This window comes from Primulina huaijiensis, chromosome 7 (genome assembly GCF_012295235.1).
Source record: "Primulina huaijiensis isolate GDHJ02 chromosome 7, ASM1229523v2, whole genome shotgun sequence".
Classification (NCBI taxonomy): Eukaryota; Viridiplantae; Streptophyta; class Magnoliopsida; order Lamiales; family Gesneriaceae; genus Primulina; species Primulina huaijiensis.
The window spans coordinates 23,505,536-23,533,219 of record NC_133312.1 but is presented as its reverse complement, the minus strand read 5'-3'; the positions used below and the strand labels follow the sequence as shown (position 1 = coordinate 23,533,219).

The following is a 27,684-nucleotide window of genomic DNA, read 5'->3' as shown; positions in this document are numbered from 1 at the left end:
AATCTAAATTGATAATGTGGGTAAACAACATTAAAAACAAACAATTAATAAGTTAGACAACATTAAAAACAAGTAATTAATAAAAACAAGTAATTAATAAGGAGATAAATGGAAATTCACATATAAAGTCACATATTTATATATATAATAGAATAATAGATTTAATGTGCGACTGGGTAGGAATTGTTGGATTTACATCAGTTAATCAGTTAGTAAAACAACAACAAGAAGAAAATATAGTAAAGAAGAGAGACTGATGCAAAAAGGTGAGAAACATTAATTTGAATTATGGATATCTTTCATGTAATATTGCCATTTGGATTACATAATCCACTGGCAGATCGATCATGTAACACAAAGTTGTTGTCAAAAATATATACCCATGCATGGCATATATAAACAAGCTTTGGAGCATTACGTACATTGTGTGCAAAAGTGTACTGGAGAGGCCTTTTGATACACTTGGTTTTAATTTGTGAGTGTCCTTTTCGTTGGTAAATTGATCTCTATAACAATTCGAAATTCGTGCGAATTCCGTGCCAAAATTGGTTTGTTCTTTATTCCGGAGAAATTTTCGTCGATGGCCTTTTGAATTGGGATTCTAGTTTTGGTTTTCAGTAATTCTTGTGTGAATTGCTTGTATAGAATGGCCTTATATATGTTTTCTTTTTGTGTAATACGTACTTTGCATGTTTTAGAATTTGAAGAAAATGAGCTTATGTTTTCTTTTCCCTTATTTTAATCAGATTTTTAGAGTGATTTTACGTTGGAAAAATTCTTAAATATTTGCTTTTGCTTAAAGATATCATGTTACATGTTTTTCTCCCTATTTTCAATGGAATTTACGGAGGATTACTGATGTTTTCAAATATTCTTTTTTGTGTTTTTATCATCGATTTGGAGTTTATAAACTAATGATCATTGTTGATTGAGTAATTTTCGAATGTCTCAAATGTTTTTCAAATCATTTCAGATTAAAGAACCCGATTTATGTGCTCTTGATTAAGACTCATGACTGACAATGGGGTTGGTGAAGTCGATGGGCACAAAAAGCTAACTTCAAACGAGACAGGATCATCGGCTTTAAGGCCCGAAAATGTTGTTGATCACGATTTTTCTGAATATGATTGGGAAGATCACAGAGCCCATCAGCTTCAGGCACTCTTGATCAACAATCTGCGTGGGATGTTCCAAAATGCAGTAAAAACAAAAGGACAAATCATGCGGAAATAACCAACTGGCCAACATTTCACAGTGGTGGTGACATGGTGTCGAATAGTACTGATCATGGATTGAGGAGCCCGGAAAAGTATGTCCTAGAGATAACCAATATGGTCCTCAAGGTTAGTTCAGACTTTACTACCGCTGAGGTAATAACGCGATTCTGTTAATTAGCGATATGAAACTTCGAAGGGCACAAATTTAATCCCTAAACTTTACGTAGCAAGTATTTTGTACGTAAATGACCTCAAGCGCACAGATTTCCCACATTAAGTGTCATGAGTTCAATTCCCCCTGTGGTGATAACATGATGTGTAATAGTACTTATGGAATAAGGAACTTGGCAAAGTTCTTTGTCCTAGAGATGATCAACATGGTCCTCAAGGTTAGGCCAAACTTAACAACCACAGAGACTAGGTGATGTCTACTGATGAGTGGTATAAACCTCTTGAGGGCACAAACTTTGTTCCTAAACTTTTCCCCGCACAAATTTTGCGCCTAAATGACCTTGATTACGCAGGTTTTGCACGTTAAGTGCACATGAGTTCATTTTTCCCAAATTGAACGATACAACACCCATGATAAAGACGACTCATGCATGGCTGGTAATGGGATTGGTGAAGTTAGTGGCCACACAAATCTAACTTCAAATGAGATGGGATCATCAGATTTAAGGACTGAAAATGCTGTTGAAGATGATTTGCTGAAATATGATTGGGAAGATCACAGGGCCCATCAGCTTCAGGCACTCTTGATTAAGAGTCTGCATATAACGTTCCAAACTGTAGTTAAAAAAAACTGGCTAGTGGCTCTACGTCTCGCGATGGTGGTGATGTGGTGTCGATTGGATTGATGGATTGAGAAGTTTGGAAAAGTACTTTGTCCTAGAGACGACCAACACGGTCCTCAAGGTTAGGTTAGGTCAGGTTTAACAACAGCTAATGAATTTTATGAACCTCCCATGGCTCATGGGACATATTTTGTCCCTAAACTTTGTCCTACATGAATTTTGCACGTAATTGACCTCAAGTGCACATATTTCGCACGTTAACTGCACCTGAGTTCATTTCCACCGGTGGTTATGATGTGGTATCAAATATTACTGATGGATTATTGGATCTGGAAAAAATACTTCTTCGTAGAGACGACCAACATGGTCGTCAAGGTTAGCTCAGACTTAACAACCACATAGCTATGCGATGTCTACTGATGAGTGATATGAACCTCTGGAGGGCACATATTTTGTCCCTAAACTTTTCTCCGCACGGATGTCACACATAAATGACCTCAAGTGCACATATTTTGCACGTTGAGTGCACATGAGTTCATTTCCTCGGTGTTGGTGACGTGGTGTCTAATAGTACTGATGGATTAAGGAGCTTGTCAAATTACTATGTCCTAGAGATGACCAACATGGTCCTCAAGGGTAGGCCAAGCTTAACAACCACAAAGGTTGTGGGATGTTTTCTGATGAGTGATATGAACCTTTCGAGACCCAGATTTTGTCTCTAACCTTTGTCCCGCACATATTTTGCACGTAAATGACCTCAAGTGCACATGTTTTTCACGTTAAGTGCGTATGAGTTCATTTTCACCATGGTGGTGAATAGTACTGATGGATTAAGGAGCTTGGCAAAGTACTTTGTGCTAGAGATGATCATAAATTTGGTCATCAAGGTTAGGCTAGACTTAACAATTAACTGACCGTTTCTCTTTTTTTTACTATATAATAATAGGAGATAGAAACGTTAATCTTGAGAAAACATAAGGCATACAATTGTAGAATAATTATTTTATATTACTTCAACAAATTATAGTCTTAACATGTTGGATTTTTATCATAAGTGCTTTTTCGACTTCGGCATACTTAACATGATCATCTCAGATATGTTCAAAAGCTGGTAAATGTATAAATCCCCAGCTTGTAACTTTTAATTTTGCATCTATTTTTGAATAAATTAATCCATAAATATGAATCATTAAACAATTTCGACTTACTATCCACAAATTAGAATACCTTTATTTTTTTGCAAACAATTTATTTCTACATCTGTCAACAAGTATTGGATTAATTAATACCTTATGTATAAATCCATGTGAAGTTTGAATCCCGTTTTAGCAATTAATTTGTCCCAAATCAATGCACCAAATTTAAAGCAACCTTTCCCCAAAGCTTAAAACATGATTTCAAAAACACACAATGTAGCTTAATTTATGCCTAATTTTCCATGTTATTTTCATTACGTTGCATGACTGATGTCTTTTGAGATGTATGCATGGCTGATGTTCATGTGAGACACCAACGTCTTGTTTCTTCACAACTCTGATACGACAGTTCGGTCCAGATTTTTTTTCCCCCGAATTGGTGTAGCATCGATCTAAGATGATACCCGCTTATCTAATGTCGACGAGTTCTTTGAGCCCTGGACCGAATAGGTTAGCTCATATCCAGGATAGACTATTCGTACAACTTGCTTGTCCTAGCTTGTCTAAATTGAACTGATTTTGAGTTTGGGTGAAAATGTAGCTTTTTTTTTTAATTGGAACATCGTATTTTTTATCATATGTAGTTGTCACTTTACGCTTTGTTCTCTATTTTATCAAATTTCAATTTTAATTTAACATTATTATAATGATAATGACCCTTATTTTATTTAAATTCAGTACTCAACTTTATCAACAGACAAATATATTTGAATTACGAAATAGCAAAATCTTATCATGAAACTTATCATGAATTACGAAATAGCAAAATCTTATAAAAATAAATCATACAATTTTTTATTTTAATTGATTTTTAATTTTTTGCATAATAATCAAATAAGGATCTTTTCCTCCTCAAATTTATATTCTATGAAAATCCCATTCTTCTACGCTATTTTTTACGATTTCGCTGCCTTTTCAAGAAAATCTTCAATTTATTTAGGCTGGTAGGGTAAAGCTATGCAGCTTTATCTTGGGAGAGCAACCTTGGACAATTACAATTCAACTTCATGCAGCAAATATAATATAAGGAGAAAGAGTACAAAGTAAAAAAATTCAAGCTTTTTGTTTTGTGTAAACAGCAAAATCATTCGCTTCTGAAAAAAAATCCCTTGAGAATCCAGAGCTTCTTGTTCCAGTACGTCGTGCTCTTTTTTCTCTTGCGTCTACCTCTTGTTTCTCTTTTTGTCTGTGTTTCTAAGGGCCATATTTCAGGAAGTGTCAAGTCTCTGTATTGTGGATAAAAAATTCTAAAAGATTTGATTTTTGGCTTCTTGTTGATTTCTTGCTCAATTTTATCGGTGAATTTTTTATTTTCTGTTTTTTGTTTTTCTGCGTTGAGTTTGTCTTTTAATGGGTATCAGTTGTTCACATAGTTTCAACTACAGGGCTGAGATTAAGTAATTCTTTGAATTTGCTTACTCTTAGATTTTCAAGAAATTTTCTTCCTTGAAACTCCACCTACTGTTAGCCAGCCAATCTTGAAGCTTCGGGGTAGATTTTAAAATTTTTGAGCTTTGGCATATTAATCCCACATATTATTGTATCTAAAACATCTCGCTATCCAGTTGCAGATGTTGAGTTGAAGTTTCTTTAACGTTTATGTTGTGTATTCCTTTAATCTCATACGTTCTTTAAATTTAAAAAAAATTGGCACATCTCCAATGTTATTCTGTTATTTGACTTAAATTTGCTTGCTTTTTCCTGTTAGAGAATCGATTTTCAAGAATGGAGCAGAAAGAGAAAGGGAGCATTTATTCCCCTGATTCAGTTCTTGAACACTTCTTGAGAACTGAGGAGTCTCAAACAGATTCATCAAAAACAAGTACTTCGGAATCAGAGGAGGCTCAAAATGAGGCGAATTCGGTTACACCGCCAACAAGGTTCTGCGCGTTGTTGAGGAATAAATCAAGAAGAAAACTAGCTTCATTGAATCCCTTGGCAAACCTCAAACTATCAAAGAAATTTAGTGGTAGTATTAGTTCGATGGTCGAACTTACTGGCAGCTCGAATCCCCTAATTGACTCCAGTTTGCTGTACTTCAAGCCTCAATGGAAAAACTTTACATTGTCCCAACTTCAAAAGGCAACCAGCAATTTCTCCCGAGGTTTTGAGTTGTTTCGCTCAAGAAAAAAACTGTTCAATATGTCTGGATATCATATAGAAGAAACTTTAACCGACATTTGTTTACACTTTTTGTTTTTTTGTGAGTAGGGAATTTGATTGGAAAGGGTGGTTATGCTGATGTTTACAGGGGACGTTTACCTGGGGGTCGTCTTGTAGCTGTTAAACGGTTAACAAGAGGGCCCGTGGGAGAGAGAATGCTCGATTTTCTATCCGAACTCGGGATAATGGGTCATCTGAATCATCCAAACACTGCTAAAATGGTTGGATATGGGATCGAGGGTGGATTATTTCTCATCATGGAGTTATATCCCCGTGGAAGCTTGGCTTCTATGCTTCAGAGTTAGTTCATAATTCTTGGATCAATACATATTTTTCGTTCTATAAGTTTTTTAGCACGTAAGGACCAAATTGATGTAGTTTCTCTTACTGTTTCCAAATTAAATAGGTTCCAAGGAGAAGCTGACATGGGATGTTCGCTACAAGATTGCGCTAGGAGCTGCTGAAGGGTTGCTTTATCTTCATGAGGGTTGTCAAAGAAGGATCATTCACAGAGATATTAAAGCTGCAAACCTATTGCTCGCCGATGATTTTGAACCTCAGGTATATTCCCAAAAATCCAAAGTATGCATACAGCGTAGGCCTAAAAATAGAGAAAATTGCATATTTGAATTAAGTTGCATGAGTGGATTAACATGAGGTTCTTTCATTCTAGATATGTGATTTTGGCCTTGCAAAATGGCTCCCGGAACGATGGACTCACCTTACAGTTTCAAAATTTGAAGGCACTTTTGGGTAATTAGAACCTAAAGTTTTTTCAATTTTGTTTATCAATCTTAGAATAATGATTTAAGATTGCCCATAATCCTTATCTCTGAAGGTATCTGGCACCAGAATTCTTGATGCATGGAATAGTAGATGAAAAAACAGATATTTTTGCCTTTGGAGTGTTACTTTTGGAACTCATCACAGGCCGTCGAGCCCTTGATTATTCAAACCGAAGCCTCCTTATATGGGTATGACAGTTTAATTTTTTTAAAGGGTTGCTGAATATGTAGTGTTTTTTTCATGATAATATTCTGATGATTTGCTTCTGCCAGGCAAAACCACTGCTCATGAAGTGCAAAATCCGAGAGCTCGTGGATTCCACGCTCTCTAACAACTACAATCCCTCACAGATGAATCTCATGATTTTGACTGCCTCTCTCTGTGTGCAAGAGTCTTCCATTAAACGCCCTAGTATGCGCCAGGCAAGCACTATGTTTCCCTCGAGTTCTTACAAATGGAAACAACAAGAAACAAAAAGGCAACTACTAAGAAAATAATCCTAGGATAATCTTCATTCTTCACCATGGTTTCTTGACGATGTTGTCCGAGTAGTATTATCTCAAACTCGGGCTTTGATAGTTTAAACTTCGTATTGATTTGTGATCTTTGATGTAGGTTTTGCTGCTTTTAAAAGGACGTTGCGGCGACCTGGAGTTGGTCAGAAAATTTAACAAGCTTTCAAGTTGGAAGAAGTATTATGAAGAGCTCTTTAGTGCAGAAGATTTGCAACAATTTGTTTGATTCCTTGTAAATATCGAGAAACTTTGAAATTTATAAAAACAAAGAAGGTTTAAATTATGCATTGGCTCACAATTTCTTTCTTAGAATTCAACATACCTTTTCAACTGATAAATCTTTAATTTAAAGGTAGGTAGATAATAGATGGACCAATGGGCTAAATCTTACACTGATTCTTAGTACTATTTCAAACGGTCGATTTTTCACTTTGGGCAACGGTCCCCGAATCTTTTGGAGTACTTAATTGATCCAAGTCCAAGTAGTTGTGCCAAAAAGTCAAGATTCATGGGTCATGTAGCCCAATAATATAATTATTAATAAATAAAATTGAAAGTCTTATAAATTTAATTTAAAAAGAAATAAAAGAGAAAAGATTAGGGATAATCAACCACCATCAACTAACTTATTGATAACATGAAGTTTACTAATATCCAAATAGATTTTAAATCAACTTCGTCTTAAATCATGCAATTTCAAATACACCTCCTTTCAATTTCAAATCAAACAATCAAAGTGTAACCTTATTGTTAAGACCAATGGAATTCGGATATCTCCGGTATGATATTGTCCACTTTGGGTTTTAACCCTCATGATTTTGCTTTTGGAACCACCCAAAAAGGCTCATTCCAATGGAGATATCATTCCATCTTTATTAACCCATGATCTTTCTATAGATCTTCCAATGTAGGACTTTGGTTGCATCCCAACACTTATATTTTTGTTCCAGTCAATGTGATGGATTCTGAATTCCCAAGTCATTTGAAACATCTTTCCAAGTACATGTAAACTAAGGCTCTCACTTGCCATTGAAGATGAGCCCAAAACAGTGGTAGTTACTAGTCACAATTAAGGCCAACATGCTTTAACTAAATGAACTTCGGCCCAGATAACGAAACACCATGGGCTGGATCAAATCAAACCAGGGCTGACTATTCAAAGCCCAAAAAGTGGGATGACATTTTCTCCTCTCTTTAATTTATTTATTTATTCAACAAAGTTTTTTATTAATATTTTTATTTGTTTTGGAGTCATTAAATAGTTTACTTTTACAAGTAAGTGTTTGATGTTCCGTCACTCTCTTACGTAAAAATGGGAAAGCAGGTGTAGTTGTGTGTGGCTGGATGAAAGAGACACCTTCGATGTACATCTCCCCAACTTTTTTTTGGACAAAATTAAATAGGTAACCATCGAACTCGACCTTAAACAAAAGGATATTTAGAATATATATGTATAATATTATATTAATTTCTTTCTTTAGATTTTTTCTATAAATAAAATGGAAAATATTTAACTTCGTTCATTAAAATGACCAAAGTGATTTTCTAAAGAGTTCATGCATTATTACGTAAGAATATACCTCGAGGTATTCGAGTTGGTGGAATAACTAAGTGCTTAACCAATAATTAATTATGATTTTAATTTATCCTACCAATATTTTATCGGACGTACCTGTTGCATAAGGTTTGTCCAATACGATTTACTTGACTAGTGTAATTTGCAGACTGATGCTTTAGTCTAGATATCTACCTAGTTTATACCGAAAAATAGCAGCTGCGGGCGGGTTCCGTCGTAATAAAAAATATACATAAATAAATTATGTTAGAATATATATTTTTGTCTAGATATATTAAAACATGAAATTTAGCATATTGATGGAATAGAATTCTTCTCTATTGGAAGCCATAGAGTAGAAGTCATAATATCAAGAAAAAATATTTGAATAACTATATTGATATGTAGTAGCAACATAGTTAATTCAACTAAATCCAAATATATGATATTTACACGATCTATGCGATCGGAAATCCAAATGTGTTATTTTCCGACTTACTTGAAAATGCAAACAACCTAATGGATCTAAAATTGTAGGTATGCATGCACATAAACATAGAAAATCGATTTTTCTCGAAATCTTCCGACTATACGCGACGAAAAATCGATTTTGATCGAGATATTCTTTAATATCCAAAACATAGCTTACCACGAGATCAAAGAAAACTAATATAAAGTTCTTTTTATATGACTTTCAATAGATGGAATATGATAATTTTCCACACATAATTTGATATAATTATGAATTAGTAATCTTAATTACTTACTGTTTAGCTACCAATTGAGATGTTATTAAAGACTGACCGGACTGAAATCGCAATGTTTGATTCTGCTTTCACACGCCATCATAATTATCCACCAATTTCAGCCACTTTTTTGCTGTACTTATTTATTTGGGAAACCACCTCTTTTCTTTTTCTTTTTCTTTTTTGGGAGAAAAATAGCACAAATCAAGTAATATTAAATATCAAGGATAAATAATAATCGATCATAATTATATACTAGCTACTTTGCACACGCTGTGTGTATAGTTTTTTTTTATAATTATCGAGAGACTAAAGTGAAATTTGACAAATTATCGAGGGACTAAAGTGCTATTTGAATTATTGTAATTAAACAAAAATAAAAATACAAATCTTTGTTAAAAAAAATTGTAATATTGATATCATATAAGGGCAAAATTGGAAGAACAAAAAAACAAAAGTGTAATATTTATATCACATAAGGACAAAATTTGAAGATCAAAAAACAAACCAAAGGCGAAATTGGAAGATCAGAAAACAAACCAGGGCAAAATTAGAAGATCTAAAAATAGAGCAAGACATCATTTTGTCTCTATTATGGAGATTCTNGAACTGATGTTGCCACGTGAATTGAGGCTTTTTTTCAAAAAATAATATAAATTTAAAAAATCATTACATAAATGTTGCAAACTGAGAAAGTTTACAAATCTAGTACAATCCGCAAATTACTGCTGCGGATTCAGACATTTTTAAAAAAAAAATTTTAAAAAAAAAGAAAGACGGAGTGGACACGGATTCTGAGAATCCGTGGGACACTGCCACGGATTCTCAGAATCCGTCTCCACACCGCGTACTCTCCACTTTAAATAGAATGCTTCTCTCTTCGGTGTGTATACTCATTCCATTTCTCGAAAATATTTGTTCTTCGTATTGCGAGAAATATACCGAAATTATTCAGATTCATTTTCGCAATTTATTTCTGCATCCGATTCTTATGCGTAAAATCTATCTTTTTCACTTCGATCTTTATTATTATTATTTGTTGATTTTATCATCCTTTTCATTTGAAGATATATCAAGAGGTAATGTTTAATTTCGTTGTTAATATTATAATTATATATTAATAATAATATTTTCTTTTGTGTAGTTTTTTTGATAATACTTGTAATTAATTTCAGATATTAGCACCGTCCGTTGATGTTATTACAAGTTCCGTATAATTACGTACGAGAAGGTAATTTAAGTACTTTTTTTAATATTTTGTTTGTCTTATTTATATTATATTAATGTAATTATAATTTTGTTCACTAACATCATATGATTAAGTATAATTTAGTGAAATATTAGATTTTTAATATTAAAAGCGATATTAAAAAATAGTTGGAATTTTAAAAAAATAATAAATATGATATTGTGATTTTTGAAATATTTGAATGTTAGTATTTTTAATATAATTAATTTATTTAATTTAATATAAGAATGAGTTAATATTATTGTACTTAATAGTACTGAAATTATAAATTATTTTGTTACGTTTTTTAAATAAATTTTTAAAATTTTATATATGAAAACATTCCATCGGCGCAAACATTCATTTATCAATCTGTACCCAGTATTAGGCATTCTGCACAAATATTTTTTCATCGATCATTCGACATAAATATTCGGCATTCTTCCTACTGAACTATTTTTTTTTTCTCGTTCCGTGGTATTTTTTGTTAGTTATAATTTTTAGAATCGTGCGGAGTATCAGAATTTGGGAGAATTCCGTCGAATAATAACAATTAACAATTCACGTAAAATTATTCTAATTCACGTAAATAATTATTAATAATAATTAACAATTAAATAACTCGGTAACTTTTTACCGCCCGAGCGCCACTCCTTCTGTCCGAGTGTTTGGCTTCCACTTTCTTTTCAAATTCAAATAGTGAATTCATGTCTTTTATTTTTGGGAAATGTTCACACATCATTTTAGAGATTGTTCGGGGTTCGATGTCATGGGTTAGTACGACGATTTAACGAGGTCAAGTCCCGAGTGATCTAGAATGTCATAAGTTATCTATTTGATTCGGTGGTGAGCAAGAATACCTACGTCTAGGTTATGCAAGTTAAGTGTTGAAATTCATGTTAGTATGTGCAGCAGTGGCCCCAAGCGAGATCCAACGAATCCTTCAACGCCAAGTAAGTATGTTTGACGTGCAAAGAAAATATTTTAAGTTTTTGAGGTATGCTAAATGCCTTGTGACCAATTTATGTATGAGATTGGAAAGCGGTAAAGCATGACCAAGGACCAATCCACCCCGTTAAATCATGAACGAGTTTAGATCAGGATTGGAAAGCGTTAAAGCATGACCGGGAACAATCCACCCGTTAAAGCATGAACGGGGATCTCATGTATGTGGCAGTGGATTCGTCCCTGTCAGCCCAGTAATGTGGTTTAGTCTGATCAGGCTATTTATGTTATGAGTCACTTGCTTTGAAACATGCCTCTACGCAAAAATTATGAAGTTTAAGTATGTTCAAGTATGTACAAGTATGCAAGCACGTTTAAGAAAAGTTTCATGTTATGGCACGTCTATGTATGTATGTACGTATGTTCAAGTTAATTTATGCAAGTTCAAGTTCCAGTATGTACGTTCTATTTTAAAAGTTGCATGTGGTTTTATTACGTATTACTCGTTACTTCCAATTTATATGTGTTGAGTCTTTAGACTCACTAGACTTGATCGATGCAAGTGAGGATGACTTGGAGGAGACTAGGGGTGGGGACCAAGGAGCTGGCTTGGACCGAGCGGGAGGCTAAACCCGAGGACCGCCATGTTTTAAGCTTTTGAAATGAACAAAATACTCTGATTTATGCTACTGGTTATGAGATTTTAATCAGATGTTTTTGGTGAACTTTATTTTTGGATCTTTTGTTGCAACCACATTTGGAGACATACAGTTTATTTTAAATCGAAATTTAGAGTTATTTTATAATCAAAAATTTTTTATTTTTCCGCAAATTTTAAGAGGTAAAAAGTACGGTATGTTACACACATAGTCTGATGAATACAAGTATATATCTAACATACACAATTATTGATAAGCTATTTGTAACGAGAAAGTTAAAGAAGGCGGTATCACGATGTAGTGACTCGTCAAGTGTGTATGCCATTGTTCTATTTGTTTACATTCATTTCAAATTCTTCGTTATAATGTAGGAGGAAATCTAGGAATTATGGGATTTTTAAGAAGTAAGAAATGATATATAACGTTTACTAAAATAGGATGTGAAATTTCCACTATAAATAGAGGATTAATAACTCGAACAAGATTTCACTTATTGATGGTTTACCCACCTTTAAAAATAAGAGGGTACTTGGAACTTGTCTCATCAAAGTGAGTTGGTATAAGGAAGTGTTTGAAAAGAATTTAATAGTGCCAACTTTGTATGTAACCGCAGTAATTCAAATATTGTTTCTAAACAAGTTCAATTTGGTTCACCCGTTTATATTATCAGTTCATTCAATGTGAATTTTCATAGATAATTTGGGAATTTTAATAGTAAAATTCAGATAGTTACGTCTATTTTTACGTGAGCTAAGTTATGACATTTAAAATAAGACGTGGACTCATTCGATAGTCTATACCATGTGCAGTGAGAAATTAGAATGGGTGCAGAACAAGATTTGCAGGAAACTATTTCATAGCCGAGAAGAATTTAGTGCTGACACTAAAGCACAAATAAAATTGGCAAGATTATCACCTCTTAATGAACTTAAAATATTAAGAGTACATAGATGCAGTTGGAACAGCAAGAAGGGGGATGTAGCTCAAATGGTAGAGCGCTCGCTTTGCATGCGAGAGGCACGGGGTTCGATCCCCCGCATCTCCAATATCATTTTCTTTTTTATTTTTTTTTGCTAGGGACCTAAAAAACGCGAGTTCAACATATTGTCTTTTTCGTGGAGTGAACGAACAGCTTTAGAACATTATCCGTCTTTTAGAACCCAATACCATCAATGGCGGTTCCTCTTTTCAATCTCACTTCCGACTTGATTGTTTCAAGACTCTGCTTAGGTTTCGTATAATTTCGAATTCTGGCTTCTTTGTGTGTTTTTTGGGCAAGAACTGTTTACATTTTTGTTCTTGCGCTGCTTCAGGGACAATGACTTTTGGTGAGCAGAACTCATTGGCGCAGTCTTTTCAGCTTCTGGATAAAGCCTTCCATTCTCGTATCAATTTCTTTGATTCAGCCGAAATGTACGATTGTACTATGCTTTCAGTATTTGTACATTCACACGTTTCCTGTTCATCACCTCAATTGGCTTTCCTTGTCGAAGGTATCCGGTTCCGCAGCGGGCAGAAACTCAGGGGAGAAGTGAGGAATATCTCGGCCGTTGGATTCGGATCCGGAAAATTCCCCGCGATCAAGTTGTACTTGCCACTAAGGTTTTGAAGCGCAATTTGCTGTTATGCATTACTTGATCAAATGATTTATTTTCTTCCAGCTAGAAGATTTGATTTAGCGATAAACATTATGTGATGAATAGTCTGAAAACTCTTGCGATTAAGCTCAAAATTTGGATTGTGGGATTTTTCAAATGGTGATTTGACTTTTTTAAAGGGATGCTGCAAGTGCTGATATTATTGATAAAATAAATATAACATAATTGGTTGATCGCTGGGTTTTGCTGCCTAGACAAACTTTGCTAAAATTTTATTGAACTGTATGGAGACAGGTTAGCGGGCCATCTGGACAAATGGCTTGGATTCGAGGTGGACCAGGAAGTCTTGATGCCTGGAATATAACTGAAGCCATCGACGGCAGGTCTGACCCGTTTCAAGCTCTCGTTTTTATTCCATTCCATTTTTGAATTTAACCACAGTTATTTATTTTTCATGCTGGCTTCATCTCGCTCTTGAATGTTTAATGTTGTCTGACAATATATTGTGCTTTTGCAGTTTGACGCGCTTACAAACTGACTGCATTGATTTGTATCAAATTCATTGGCCTGATCGGTTAGTATATCAGCTCTATTTTATAACGTGATCCAAATTTAGATATGTATGCCTAAATATGTTGCTTCATTCCCCAAGAAACACAAAAGCAATTTATCGATCACTTTTTTCGACACACATTTGTTCCAGCTATGTGCCAATGTTTGGAGAAATTGAGTATGATCCCACTAGAAATTTTTCTTCTGTTAGTGTTGAGGAACAACTTTCTGCTCTACAAAAAGCTATTGGTGCTGGTAAGGTTGGTGGTTGTGTTACAGCAAAACTTTTTGAAGCGATGTTCTTTCTAATGTAATTAGCATGTCACTTGCAGATAAGATATGTTGGGCTAAGCAATGAAACACCTTATGGTCTCATGAAGTTCCTTCATGCTGCTGAACGTATCTCTATCCATGTTAGAATAGTATCTTTGCAGGTGTTGTATGATTCCCAACTCTATTTGAAAGTAATGAGAATTCTTTTCTTTTTTCTTCGGTATTAACCCCTCCTCTTTCTCGCATTTGATGATAACTTAACTGAACAATCTGAGACATTATTGTTTTCAGAACTGTTATAATTTTCTTTGCCGAAATTTTGATTCGGGGTTGGCAGAATGCTGTAGTCATGAAAGGTGTGTTTGCACAATGTTGATGATTATTAATCACACAGTTCATACAAATTTTTCTTTAGCCTGAAATAATCGATTTCATTTAGTTCATGTAACTAAGTGTATGTTGTATATAGCATCACGGCACCGATACCTCAATTTTTCACCATTTAGTTCGTGTAATGAAATTTTATCTTGAGATCTATTTCCTTTTGACTTAACTTTATTAGTGAACCTCATATTTGACCTCTGCAGATGCAGTACTATTTCTATGCATCACAAGAAACAAACATGATGTAATGACTCGAATTTTTATTTTGAATAAAGTACTAATTAAGACATTATTAAAGAGTTGTTAATTAAACATTATTATGAAATTCATAAACCAGTATCAAAATGTTAGGATCCACAGAATTTAAAATATATCACTCAATCTATTTCAGATTTTATTATCCCGAGATTAATTTCCGGTAATAACCTGTCAAACCTAGAAAACTTTTTACCTCTTGAGCTGATTCCGGTTGTGCCCAACTCAACACTGCTTTTAGTACTTCATTCAAAATAAGAATTCTAGTAATTACATAAAGCCTTATTAGGATGGGACATTTTTAAATATGGTTAGCATTTTTTTACTTATTCTTTAGGGTATGCTTGCTGGCATACAGCCCTTTGGCGATGGGCATTCTCTCTGGGAAGTATCTCTCTCTTGATGGAGGTCCAGATGATGCTCTGAATCTTTTCAGAGGTTTGTTTCCTACTTTTTTTGTGGGATTGTGTAACTGCTAATATGTTTCTGACAATATCAGGTGTGTCTCATTAGGGAGGTATGCTGAAGGGGAGTCAAGATACAGCCTTTCAAATTCTACTATTAAAAAAGCTACTGATGTGAGTAAAAATTTGACAAATTGCTTCCTCATTTACGTGGAAAAACATAAGCTAGAAAAAATAGCGCATTATTGCTACAAATTTGGCTGGGATTCAATTCGTTTTCTGCCCATTTTCAAAAATTAAGAATCATCGAGGGTGGAGTTTCTGCAACGGGATTATGTCTCGCAATTGCCAGGATAATTTTAGGCATATACTAAATGCTTAATAAATAAGCAGTGATACTACTGGAGTTTCGTACAGACTTCATTGTATCATATTTTCCCTCATTAGTCTGTTAATGGCAGAGTGCAAATATTTCCACAAGTCTCTACTAATTGACATCTCGAACTGTGTCACAGCTGTATGTCAAAATCGCCAAGAAATATGGCATTCATCCTGTATCTCTCGCAATAGGTAAGTAATATTTTTAGTATGGCATTTGTCTTTCATATTTTATGGTTCTTATAGTTATCTCGTTACTTATGCGCTAAAACACTAACATTTACTCGTTACACTTCCATCTTGATAATTTGGCCTTTCTTGAATATAAGACCTATTATTGACAGATGATGTAGCATCCTTATGAGTTCCAGAGATCTTTATTGTCATAACCAAGAGTCCTTTTTACTCTGTAGACGTTTGAGTTATTTATTAGATATTAGTGTTAATGTTAAAAAATATAGAAGAAAAGTTGCGAGAACACTAGGGTACACGAGGGTTTTTGACGGTAAACCATCGAGTGGAGTGAGATGATGGGTATCAATTTTGGCACTTGGAAGCAATTGAAGTTTGTACAAATCATTTATTATTTTTAAAGGAAAATAAAAAGTTTTAGAAATTGTAGCTGTCAATAAAGTGTAAATTTAATATTTTTAACACTCAAGTATTACAAATCTTTTGCCGTGCAACTTGTGTAGAGATTTTCAAATTCTGTGGAGAGAAATCACTCTCCAGTTAATTCAAACTGTAAGTTTCTGGGCAATATGCATATGCTGTGTACATACTAGCAGAATGTTTCCTATTTCCTCATTTGTTGATAATGTTGTCCAAGAATTGTAGTAGTCAAATTAATGTGCATGACTCATGCCCATAGCGTATACGCCTACACGCTACACACTGAATTCTAACGTTTTAAAGAATCTGCAGCCTTTGTTTTGCGACACCCTCTCGTGGCCAGTGCTGTATTTGGTGCTACTAAGCTCTGGCAACTCCAAGAGGTACTTGACGGTTGTGAGGTGGAGCTTATTCCAGAAATAGTTACCGAAATTAACAGGGTTCATTCGGCATTTCCGAATCCATGTCCATGAAAGACATCTGAACTTTTTTGGACCATCAACCCCATTTTCCCCACTTCCATTATCAGTTGTCACATAGCCACAAAAAATGGGGCAAGAAAGAGCTCCAAGTTCATTCAATGAGCTAAGACGATGACTTGTTGGTGGCCGAATGCAATTATGCAAAGCCGGTATTTAATGCCTAGAGTCATGTTGTGTTCAAGTTTAACAATAAAACGTTACTGCCCATAAAAGCTGGCAGTTAATGAAGGGATAACGTTTTGGTTACCGACAATCAACCAACCAATACCTGACTATGTAATGATTTTTATTTTTTGTTTATTTTTTGAGTTGAGGGAGGGATAGAGAAATTATATTTTTTGTTTGGTAACACACTAACATGCATATTTTTTTAATTTGTTATGCTATTCTCGATCAATTCACGGTTCATGGCTTCAGTTATGTGCCTTGTAATTTTTTTCAATTTCTGTCATTTTTCGCTGAAATGCTAATGTGACATAAAAAAATATGCACATATGTTAGGTGTTATGTCAGCATTATGATGAAAAAGAGTAAAGTTATGCTATTAAAATCGTTAATTGATTGATAACAAAATCAAAAATGAAAAATGTGTAAGTTATATGACTAATTTTTTTTTTCCGAGAGATTTAATATCATATTAAATTTGAGATAAAATATTATTATTCACTATGTCGCAAATAAACGTTCTCAAAATGTCGAATTTTCTTTGTAGAGTGTATGACCCAAGTTGTTAATTTGACATGATGGAATTTCTGCAGTCACTTATAGATTATTGACCGTTCTTTTTTATAACTCAAAATAGAAAAAAATTGAGAAAGAATCGTTGTAGGATTTTTTTCATTACTAGTTCAATTAATTCTCAAATACGTAGCAGTTTAAAACTATCCTCAAATCTCCATTTTCAAGAAAAAAAAATATATATGTTTATTTAATTTTTCGTAATTGCAATAATCTTTATGCAAAACTTGAAGTCAAAATCGTAACAAGACACGGTCTCACTCCCATCTTCATTTAACTATTGACATTTTGGCCGTACATTACTTTAAATCAAAATATGAATCCTAAGGAAAAGTTATATATTAATAAAAAATAAAAAAAGTAAAAGTTATATATAAGAAATTATTTTAACTAAAGAATTTTGATACACATTTAATGTTTAAAAAATTATTATTGAAGTAAATAATAACATTTTTAATAACTTTTATTTTATTTATTAAAAGGATATTATTAATTTATTCCTCAAGATATTTCTTTTGGATAAAAATATTTTAGAATGACAATGCTTACATATAATTCATAAATTCACCACTTGAAATTCAAAATACCATTTCTTTGTTCAATATGTGATCAGTCCAAGGTAAAACCACTGAAAAATCCCATTTTCATTTCTACACTGGCATCCACTTCCGGAGCAAAAGGCTCCACCAACTGCTGAATCCCACTCTGTATTTCTTGAAGAATCATTTCTAAGGTGTTTGATTCCTTTTCTGAAGTTTTTCGTCGAAATCTTTGCCGATTTGGGGAAATTAAGGTCCAATTGTTGTTGGGATTTTGAGCAACTTTTCTGCGAGTGGTGTGTTTTTGAATGGGATCCAAGCCGTGGCTGTATCCGGCTCCCATCTACCGACCCTTAGAAACTTACTGGGATAATGATGAAGACGCGCCTGGGCCGCGTTGTGGACACACGCTCACTGCCGTAGCTGCCACCAAGACTCGTGGTCCTTGCCTCATCCTATTCGGAGGCTCTACCGCCGTCGAGGACGGCAATGGAGGCGCCGCTGGCATCCGTAATTTCATATCTGCCTTTGTTTGTTCCTGTTCACTATTGGATCTTCAACTTTTGAATTCTGGGATTTGTTGAATGTGTTTTTTTTTTATATCATTTGGCCTTTTCAGGTTTAGCTGGAGTGACGAATTCCATTCATTCTTATGATGTACTAACTAGAAAATGGACCAGGCATTTCTTCAGTCTTAAAAATTCTACTGTTTGGCACTTAGATTCGATTGGTGAATGCTCATTATTTTGCTTTTATTTTCTTGTCAACTTCATCGAATGATTGAAGCAGACTTCGGCCTGCCGGAGAACCACCTTCGCCTAGGGCTGCACATGCAGCTGCTGCTGTAGGCACAATGGTCGTGTTTCAGGTAATTAGCGTGTTCTTGAATCAAATATGGAGTAAATATTTGGTTTTTGTTGTTTTAAGTAATCAGATGGATGAATGCTGCTTTCCTAGGGCGGGATAGGCCCTGCTGGACATTCAACCGATGACCTATATGTTCTGGACATGGCGAATGATAAGTTCAAGTGGCATCGGTATGCTCCTAGAAATTGCATTGCATATCCTTGTTTCTTTTTGCGGTATCAATATTTTTGCTAATTTTCAACTTGACTGTGTCTTTTGTTTTTGGAGCTCAGGGTTGTAGTTCAAGGGCAAGGCCCAGGGCCTAGATATGGTCATGCCATGGACTTAGTTGCACAAAGATACCTTGTTACTGTTAGTGGCAATGATGGTGAGAGTAATTCTTCTCTCTCTGTTTTATTTTAATGACCAATGCTTTTATTTACAAGTGGAGGGTATCATGTGAAGTATTGTTTTGAAATTGATTACACGTTGGTAGAATGTAACGGCCAAAGAAAGTAGAGTCTTTTTAAGTTGAAGATTCAATAGAAGTCTTGATCACATTTTTGACGTTTATGATGACAGCTGTAATTACTGGAGATGTGTTATATTTGCATGAAAGTAGTCTATTACTTGTGCCACAGCTTCAATTTATGGAGACAAAAGGTTGTTTCTCCCTAGAACTTTTATTTTACCCCAGAAGGTGTAGCCCCATGCTTTCTTCATTAAACTTAAAGTGTTATGTGGGACAATTTGTTTTATATTTGGGCCTTTGTAGGAGAGATGGTTTGGTTTACTGTACTTGAACTGAATTCGAGAAGTAAACAATGTCAACTCCCAAATGGCCCTCTTGGTGCTATTGCAATAACTTGCTTTCTATTTTATCATAGAATACTGGTTTGGGTTGGAAGATTTCTATAGCTGATTGCAGTAGCTGCTTCTCTGCCTCATCAATAGGAGTGTGTGATTAATTTTTTTTATAAATTCACATTTATGATATTGGTGACTTGTACTTGGCCCTAATTGAGAGAAAGGATTTTCTGCAGGTAAAAGAGTGCTATCAGATGCTTGGGCTTTGGATACTGCACAGAAACCGTATGCATGGCAGAAGCTTAATCCAGAAGGTGACAAACCTTCTGCTAGAATGTGAGCGACATTGACCATTTTAATTAGGACTGTTAATTTTTTTGAGATTACTTCCCAGACTCGCCAAGCAGAAGCATGTTCCCCATAGGGAGCTCTTTCTTTGTCATTGAACTTCGTTTTTGGATAATGTCATAAGTTTCATAAGAAAAAAATAATCTTTTTTGTCCCTGATAACCGCTATGCTGAGTTTGTTCATTCTTCGCATGTGAGATGGAATCATTCTTGTTCTATAAAGATGGCAACTATCCTCATCACTATGAAAGGCTGCATTCAAACTAATTTGCTACCATACTAATTAGTCAAAGTCAATTGGTTCGATACTTCCAGTTCCTTAGACGAAGTTGATTTGTTTAATTTTGTTGAAGCATGGATTTTTCTTTGTGTATGCAATTTCTCTTTCAGATAGATTCGAGTAGTCTATAGACCAGCCTTTCTCCCTTACCCAAAATTTATCTTTTTGTTTTGCCCTTGTGTTGGTGCATCTTTTTCTCCTTCTCAGTGTAAGAACTTGATCACTGATGTTGGTTTAATGATATCCCACTTTCTCAATTTTACTTTAAGAATTCACACATGGCGGTGTGAATGCTCGAGTGCTCTTGAGAAAATATGCATCATGAAATCCATTGCTTGAGAGTCCTGAAATTTTGCATCCTTCAAAATTTTTGTTTGCTCATTACACATTGATGAAAGAGTTATATGGGCATTTTTGCAGGTATGCAACGGCTAGTGCCCGGTCTGATGGCATGCTTTTGCTTTGTGGTGGAAGAGACAGTTCCGGCATGGTATGATTTACCTCTCCCGTGGAGTTCAAATATTTAAGGATGACCTGTATTTTGTTTTGCAATTGATCTTGTAATACGAAAGGGACTCCAATTAAGCTTCTAGATTCTTCAAAGTGAAATGTTTCTTGTCAGTGGATGTACTGATTTGTTTCCCTCTTTGATTTGTCTCGGACTTGATTCTTGAAGTTGATTATATGATGCTTACCATTTGTTTTGTAAAGTTCATATAAAGTAAAGCTAATGATGCAAGGGATGCCATGATATGGGATATTTATGTATTAAGTTAAGCTTATAAAACTATCTTATTCATTTGATATTGCTTCTTTGATAAGCTTACTCTGTTGAATGATTTGCAAATTAATTATTTGCCTCGCCCTTTTTCATACACTTTGAACTATTTCAATTGGGGTCATCTTTAGGGAATGTCTTGATTAATGAAATTATTTGATGCTGCGCTCCCTTCTGTAGCCACTAGCTGATGCCTATGGATTACTCATGCATCGGAATGGCCAGTGGGAGTGGACTCTTGCACCAGGAGTGTCACCTTCACCAAGATATCAGCATGCTGCAGTAAGTGGTAGATTCAAAAATTGATTAATTCCCTATTATCCCGGTGAAGTATTTGTGTTTCCTACACTTTGGTTGTTTTTCTTTGCATCCAAGGATATATATTTAAATCATGATGGTGTTTTTTGAATTCTCTTGTTAGTATTTGCTTTTATTAATGTATTGCCTCTCTCTAAAATGAATCTGGAATGTGATTAATCCTGAAATTTTTTTTCTTATATTGGGGTTGGGAGTCTCTTTTCTCTTTGCTGTGTGTGTGCTCTTCAAGAATTTCAGTGTTTGTCAATTGTCATCTATCAGGTTTTTGTTGGAGCAAGATTACATGTGACTGGGGGCGCAATTAGGGGTGGACGAGCAGTTGAAGGTGAAGGAGCAATCGCAGGTAACTTCTTATAGTTGTTTTACCTGTTCAATATTTTGGATTCATCGAAGAATTTTCTTCCAATTTTTGTCTTTTTAGACCTCTTGATGTACCCAGCACAGGATGTGATGAATTATACTTATCTTTTCTGGGTGATATCAATATCCAAATAACATATTGTATGTCGTTTCCTTCTCAAGTACTGGATACTGCAGCAGGAGTTTGGCTGGACAGAAATGGACTGGTTACTTCACGTGGCAACAAAGGGCAAACCGATTCTGATCTCTCTTCGGAGTCTATGCGTCGATGTCGTCATGCAGCTGCATCTGTTGGTATCCGGATTTATATTTTTGGGGGTTTAAAAGGAGGTAAAGTATCCATTACCAAGCATAATCCTATCTTCTTTTCACTTCTTTAGCTTCATAAAGAACCCCCTTGAATTTTGACAATAGTATACACGTAGATGAATTTCATCATGGCCATGTTGTAGGTTGCAACTTACATCTCTCTGAGAGTGATTTGTTCTTGAATTCTTTGCTCAGAGAATAAAATAATATGAAAGTTTAATTGAACAAGTGAAAGACATGAAATATGAGAAACAGGCAAAGTAGCACATGATTATCCGCAATCGTATCTCATATGTCATAAATGTTTTTGCGTGGTGTATGTGACTATAACAATGTCTTTTGCTGGCTCTGAGTCGCTCTGAATTCCTATGGACTCAGTCCCTCACTTTTCACAGCAGTAGGAAGGCATAGTCACATGCTGAACTGAGTGCTTTGAGGTCTTTATTTTCTGTTTCTGGCTGGACTTAACTAAATCTCATATTATTTAAGTTTAAGATGACTTCTTATTTTCTACACTCTAATTTTCTGTCTCTTTATTGTCAATCTGCCAACATTCTAAACTGAATACTCACAAGACCTGTTTGAACCAGCTCTAAAGCAACACCAATTGTTAAGTTGCTGCCTGAGTTATTTTCTTTTGTTTGTAAACATGGTTGTGGATTAAACTTTAGCTATTGAAATGATTAATGAATGAAATGTTGAATGCTTGCTCAACTGTTCTGGTTTTGTGTTTATGAATGCCAGTAACAATTAATGATTTAAATAATTAACAAATTTCGCTAGTCTGTATATTCTGTTTTCTAATTTTTGTTGCTGCTACTCTAAAGGTTTTAACTTTTTGTGTTGCAGAATTTTTGTTAGATGACTTTTTGGTCGCAGAAAACTCACAGTCTCAATTTGACATCAATTCCCAAGTTTCACCATCAGAGAGAGAATTCGTAATTCCTGGTCCAAGATCAAACACTTCTAATATGACGTCATATTCTCCTACTTCACCATCAGATGGAGGAGTTGAAATGCCCTTATCTGGCAGTTTAAGGTATGATATCTATGCTTCTCTTTTAGTTCTGTGTGCTTCATTGTTCATCGCTTTAAAATGATGAAATCATTTGTCCCCATTGTAGCATGGATAAAAAATCAATGGATAAACTCACTGAGGCATCTGCTGCTGAAGCTGAGGTTGCTAATGCCGTTTGGCAAGCAGCGCAGGCAGCATCGGCGACCCCTGAAGAAACATCAGTGTCAGATGATAATTCACAAGCTGCTGAGACCACTTCTGAGGGTAGTGACACAGAGGCGGATGTTCGACTTCACCCCAGAGCGGTGGAATTCTACTCCTTTATGTTTGTGGTGAGAAATGTGTATTAAATCGGTCATTGAAGATACCTCTTTCCGTATTACAGGTCGTAGTTGCAAAAGAAAATGTGGGGAGCTTGGGGGGAATGGTTCGACAGTTGTCGTTGGATCAGTTCGAAAATGAGAGCAGACGAATGATTCCATTTCATAATGATGTCTCGAATCCGACAAAGAAGTTTACAAGGCAGAGATCACCTCAAGGCTTGCATAAGAAGGTAAGTTTTTGTATATATTATATGCTTATAAAGACGAAAGGATGAAGTACTGGAAACTGGCATTTGGTTGATTAATTCTTTTTTCGTTTTTGTGTGCAGATCATATCAAGTTTGCTCAGGCCTCGAAATTGGAAGCCTCCCATCAACAGAAAATTCTTTCTGGATTCCTATGAAATTGGTGAGCTTTGTTACGCTGCCGAGCAGATCTTCATGCATGAGCCAACAGTTCTTCAACTGAAAGCACCTATCAAATTGTTTGGCGATCTTCATGGACAGTTTGGTGATCTGATGCGGCTGTTTGATGAGTATGGTTATCCTTCCACTGCAGGAGACATAACGTAAGTTTTTACCATCTTGTGAAATAGGGTTAAAGTGTATTTTGGGCCTGTGTTTTTGATAAATGGCTAAAAACCTCCATAAGAAAATAAGAACACGCTTAAAGTTCTCTGTAATTTTAAAATTGTTGGAAAAGACATCCTAAATAATTGGTGGATAGGGGCATGTTTGTTCTTAGGGGGTTTCTAGCCACTTAAAAAAGTAGGGGGTCAACTGTATTTTTCCCTGTGAAATAGTTAGTATCAATTGCTGACGATAAATTTTACTTGGAGAATATACTTTTACAATTTATCTGAAAGATAACCTCAGACAGATTTCTCAAGTTTCTTTGATGTCTGCAGTCGTGGTTGCATCAAATAGGAGGCAGAGTGATGGGATAAATAAATGCTTGATGGTGAACTACAGAATTTTAGAACCCAATAATTTTTGTGAAGATAGTTTGACTTCTAGTCTTGCCTAGATATTACTTTTGTAACATTTCTCGTTTAGCCATTATTTTGTTTTGCTTGCGAGTATGGGTTTCAGTGACCACGGATGTTCATATTGAAGAACATCTCATGAGTAAACCAAATGAGTTCGTTGATTTTTCACAAGTTCTTAAAGGTTCAACACATGCCAGTGGAATGTTTTAGTCATTATATATGTTGCTAACCTTTCCAAGTTAAGGAAGATATGGCCCTAATTCTGTTGTGGATTCAATTGAAGTTCGTATGCTATGGCAAGCAAGTGTAATCATGAATTTCTTTTGCGGGTGATACCTCAATAAGCTTTCGACATTCTTTGGGTGCTGCATGAACGACGAGTGTCAAGTTTCATATGAACTCTTTTCACCCTTGTTTTTGTCATTTCAGTTATATTGACTATTTGTTTCTGGGAGATTATGTCGATCGAGGACAGCACAGCTTAGAGACCATCACTTTACTTCTTGCTCTTAAGGCTAGCTTCTTAACTAAAGGAACAGTGTTTTTTTTTAATTAATATGAGCGCGGCTTTCTATTTGTGCTAATAGTCTTTTCATTATGGAACCTCAGATTGAGTACCCAGAGAATGTTCACTTGATACGTGGGAACCATGAAGCTGCTGATATCAATGCACTTTTTGGTTTTCGCATCGAATGCATTGAAAGAATGGTATCGCTTATATAAGTATGCAAATATAGTTACCTACTCAGATTTCCTGAGTTCCTAATTGCTGGTATTATTAACATTCGTACAGGGAGAAAATGATGGTATCTGGGCTTGGGCACGTTTTAATCAGTTGTTTAATTACCTTCCACTTGCTGCATTAATAGAAAAGAAAATTATCTGCATGCACGGTGGCATCGGGAGGTCAATAAATTCTGTAGAACAGATAGAAAAACTAGAGAGGCCCATAACAATGGATGCTGGATCGATTGTGCTGATGGATTTGTTATGGTGTGTCACGTGTACTCCACATTCTGCAAGTTGACTCATATTCAATGCCTTCTCATTCCTTTCATTTTTAATTCAGGTCCGACCCCACTGAAAATGATAGTGTGGAGGGTTTGAGACCAAATGCAAGAGGGCCTGGCCTAGTCACTTTTGGGGTATGCATTTCTTGAACCGTCTCACGATATTAGGATTAATATGGTGGTTTATGCGCTCACATACTTGAAAACAAATTGAAATTTTACATAAAATATTTCTAGTCGCCCTTTCACTGACTCGTCTCGCTTACCTTCTCCTGATTTCCTGGGTCCTCCCTGCCAACTCAATGCTTCTTCAATCATATCACAAGTTACTGGATGAGTAACTAAATATTGATCAGTTCCTCTTTGAGTTTTTCCCAAGTCAAATGATAAGAATCCATGCTTATTCACATCATTGTTGTTCCCTTCAGCCTGATCGGGTGACAGAATTCTGTAAGAAGAACAAATTGCAACTTATCATAAGAGCTCATGAATGTGTTATGGATGGATTTGAACGATTCGCACAGGGGCAGTTGATCACTCTTTTTTCCGCTACCAACTATTGTGGTATGATGTTTTTCGGAACTACACTCTGTCCACATTATTTTACCTATTTAGATCCAAAAAAATCTAATCAAGTTAGAGCACTCTTACATGCATTAAAGGAACGGCAAACAATGCCGGGGCAATATTGGTTGTTGGCAGAGGATTGGTCATCATTCCAAAATTGATCCACCCCCTGCCGCCTCCGATCCAATCTCCAGAGACGTCTCCTGAACGTTTGAAAGAGGAAACATGGATGCAGGTAATGTTGTACTTATTTCTCTGGCTCATACTCTGAGGCAGATCCAAGCAAAACTACATCCGCGACAAAATTATTTAGGTTGCATTTGGATGGATAGATCTGAAATACATAAATTTTGATTATTGTTTTATATTGTTAACAATGAAACAATAGATTAAATCTTAAATTTATATCTTATTTATTTACACATTAGTTACTCAAAGTAAATAAATTTTAAATGTTTTATTATTTGGTGAACTTGAAATTCATCCTCATTAACATGAAACAATATATAAACAAGCAATGAATGTATTGAAGTTTATATTATTGGTTCTGTAAAGCTATAAAAAAAATATTTCATAGATTCAAAATGTAATATTAGGGAATGTTTTCAACCTTATATTCTCATCTTTAATCGTTCTTCCTGATGCCCGTTTCTTTCCTTGAAGAATTCTTATACTGAATATGGTGTATTTTTAGGAGCTCAACATTCAAAGACCACCTACTCCTACAAGGGGTCGTCCACAACCCAACCATGATCGAAGTTCACTTGCCTACATATGATATTAATATTCAACTGATGAGTAGTGCATGATTATTCATTCGCCTTATGGTTTTTCACAAGGGTTGTTTTAGGCGTACACAGATCGACGATCGCAATCAATGGCCGGAAGAGAGCGTCACATGTGAAGATTGGCGGAGCTCATGTTCTACGTAGAAAATTTTACAACATTTTTTAGTATCGGTCATAGAAAGATGGATTCATAGATCTGTATAGAGTTGATTCGAAAGGGGTGTATTAATATGATAAATTAAAAACGAAAGCTTAACGTATGTTATTTAAGGAAATATATTACATTAATGACTTGCTTTGAAACCATGAGCTGTTCAAGATTCATTGCACAAGACGTCACTTTTTTGTTAAAATATCTAATATAAAGTAACCCAGTACCCAAACACCAAGATACCAGCATTTATAAAAAATTAATATTCAATTTATATTTTCCTCGAAAAAATCTTTTGATCCCTCAAAGCACTCTACCTATGGCTTGTTGTACGTAAACTTGTGAGAAAATAGTCGATTGGCGTTATCTGCTCACAAATACAACACTTATCAAAGGTGTTCCCACTTGCAAAGCAACAAGTTCCATTCTACAACTTACGACTTTTGGAATCAAGAATGCCTTGAACGGCAGGTCTGAACTATTGAATTTGGATTCAAAGCATAGAAGTTACAATTGCATACCACGTAAATGGAAAATGATGGGAAATCCGGAAAAATGGGGGAAGTATGTACCCATCGTATAATCCATGTTTTGGAAAAACAAAATTTAGACTTCAGCGTCAGTCAATTTCTCACCATACTCTCGACTGCGTCGATCCCTGAATCAACAACCTCGACCTCGACCTCTTCCCAGCCACCATATGAACGACACAAATCACATTTCAGCTAGGCTGTTCCAAGCAGGCACCAAATGCAAAATTCCGCATTTAGCCTG

General features: G+C 35.2%; 3 protein-coding genes and 1 non-coding gene across 12 annotated transcripts; all 4 read left to right on the top strand.

Annotated features, from left to right (window-relative positions):
* Positions 1 to 4,177: 4,177 nt before the first annotated feature.
* On the top strand, positions 4,178 to 6,969 carry LOC140980302 (receptor-like cytosolic serine/threonine-protein kinase RBK2). 4 transcript variants are annotated; one of them, XM_073446053.1, is made up of 9 exons: positions 4,178 to 4,342; positions 4,633 to 4,698; positions 4,916 to 5,311; positions 5,419 to 5,670; positions 5,777 to 5,931; positions 6,044 to 6,123; positions 6,209 to 6,344; positions 6,429 to 6,578; positions 6,772 to 6,969. In XM_073446053.1, the coding sequence occupies exons 3-9, from the start codon at positions 4,933 to 4,935 to the stop codon at positions 6,895 to 6,897; spliced, it is 1,278 nt and encodes a 425-aa protein (XP_073302154.1). In that variant the 5' UTR covers positions 4,178 to 4,342; positions 4,633 to 4,698; positions 4,916 to 4,932; the 3' UTR covers positions 6,898 to 6,969. The 4 variants fall into 4 exon arrangements, with proteins under 4 accessions (XP_073302154.1, XP_073302152.1, XP_073302153.1 ...); XM_073446051.1 differs by lacking the exon at positions 4,633 to 4,698 and having other exon boundaries at positions 4,179 to 4,342; XM_073446052.1 differs by lacking the exon at positions 4,178 to 4,342 and having other exon boundaries at positions 4,373 to 4,698.
* Positions 6,970 to 12,776: 5,807 nt separating this feature from the next.
* On the top strand, positions 12,777 to 12,849 carry TRNAA-UGC (transfer RNA alanine (anticodon UGC)). Its single transcript has one exon. It is a non-coding gene; the product is annotated as a tRNA-Ala (tRNA).
* A 36-nt stretch (positions 12,850 to 12,885) lies between these two features.
* LOC140981130 (uncharacterized) lies at positions 12,886 to 17,150 on the top strand. Of its 5 annotated transcripts, none has more exons than XM_073447410.1 (12): positions 12,886 to 13,034; positions 13,118 to 13,189; positions 13,298 to 13,406; positions 13,693 to 13,785; positions 13,920 to 13,976; positions 14,106 to 14,214; positions 14,287 to 14,418; positions 14,519 to 14,583; positions 15,204 to 15,304; positions 15,380 to 15,444; positions 15,786 to 15,840; positions 16,573 to 17,150. In XM_073447410.1, the coding sequence occupies exons 1-12, from the start codon at positions 12,977 to 12,979 to the stop codon at positions 16,731 to 16,733; spliced, it is 1,077 nt and encodes a 358-aa protein (XP_073303511.1). In that variant the 5' UTR covers positions 12,886 to 12,976; the 3' UTR covers positions 16,734 to 17,150. The 5 variants fall into 5 exon arrangements, 3 of the variants coding, with proteins under 3 accessions (XP_073303511.1, XP_073303512.1, XP_073303510.1); XR_012176038.1 differs by having other exon boundaries at positions 12,891 to 13,034; positions 13,118 to 13,217; positions 13,697 to 13,785; positions 15,718 to 15,840; XR_012176039.1 differs by having other exon boundaries at positions 12,892 to 13,034; positions 13,118 to 13,217; positions 13,697 to 13,785; positions 15,732 to 15,840.
* Positions 17,151 to 17,997: 847 nt separating this feature from the next.
* On the top strand, positions 17,998 to 27,062 carry LOC140980672 (serine/threonine-protein phosphatase BSL1-like). Of its 2 annotated transcripts, XM_073446644.1 has the most exons (21): positions 17,998 to 18,529; positions 18,639 to 18,699; positions 18,809 to 18,887; positions 18,977 to 19,056; positions 19,159 to 19,253; positions 19,909 to 20,008; positions 20,721 to 20,790; positions 21,259 to 21,360; positions 21,658 to 21,739; positions 21,919 to 22,086; positions 22,915 to 23,104; positions 23,190 to 23,388; positions 23,469 to 23,636; positions 23,736 to 23,974; positions 24,824 to 24,908; positions 25,004 to 25,102; positions 25,188 to 25,387; positions 25,464 to 25,539; positions 25,833 to 25,968; positions 26,067 to 26,206; positions 26,666 to 27,062. In XM_073446644.1, the coding sequence occupies exons 1-21, from the start codon at positions 18,328 to 18,330 to the stop codon at positions 26,747 to 26,749; spliced, it is 2,655 nt and encodes an 884-aa protein (XP_073302745.1). In that variant the 5' UTR covers positions 17,998 to 18,327; the 3' UTR covers positions 26,750 to 27,062. The 2 variants fall into 2 exon arrangements, with proteins under 2 accessions (XP_073302745.1, XP_073302746.1); XM_073446645.1 differs by lacking the exon at positions 17,998 to 18,529 and having other exon boundaries at positions 18,639 to 18,676.
* Positions 27,063 to 27,684: the final 622 nt, after the last annotated feature.

What these genes read in the sequence shown, in the direction of transcription:
- LOC140980302 (XM_073446053.1), top strand. Translation starts at nt 4,933, where the DNA reads ATGGAGCAGAAAGAGAAAGGGAGCATTTATTCCCCTGATTCAGTTCTT. An exon ending in ACCGAAGCCTCCTTATATGG is followed by an intron (nt 6,345 to 6,428) that starts GTATGACAGTTT and finishes TGCTTCTGCCAG; the next exon opens with GCAAAACCACTGCTCATGAA. An exon ending in AACGCCCTAGTATGCGCCAG is followed by an intron (nt 6,579 to 6,771) that starts GCAAGCACTATG and finishes TCTTTGATGTAG; the next exon opens with GTTTTGCTGCTTTTAAAAGG.
- LOC140981130 (XM_073447409.1), top strand. Translation starts at nt 12,977, where the DNA reads ATGGCGGTTCCTCTTTTCAATCTCACTTCCGACTTGATTGTTTCAAGA. An exon ending in TTCTTTGATTCAGCCGAAAT is followed by an intron (nt 13,218 to 13,297) that starts GTACGATTGTAC and finishes TCCTTGTCGAAG; the next exon opens with GTATCCGGTTCCGCAGCGGG. An exon ending in GAATGCTGTAGTCATGAAAG is followed by an intron (nt 14,584 to 15,203) that starts GTGTGTTTGCAC and finishes CTTATTCTTTAG; the next exon opens with GGTATGCTTGCTGGCATACA.
- LOC140980672 (XM_073446644.1), top strand. Translation starts at nt 18,328, where the DNA reads ATGGGATCCAAGCCGTGGCTGTATCCGGCTCCCATCTACCGACCCTTA. An exon ending in GATAAGTTCAAGTGGCATCG is followed by an intron (nt 19,057 to 19,158) that starts GTATGCTCCTAG and finishes TTTGGAGCTCAG; the next exon opens with GGTTGTAGTTCAAGGGCAAG. An exon ending in AAGAGGAAACATGGATGCAG is followed by an intron (nt 26,207 to 26,665) that starts GTAATGTTGTAC and finishes GTGTATTTTTAG; the next exon opens with GAGCTCAACATTCAAAGACC.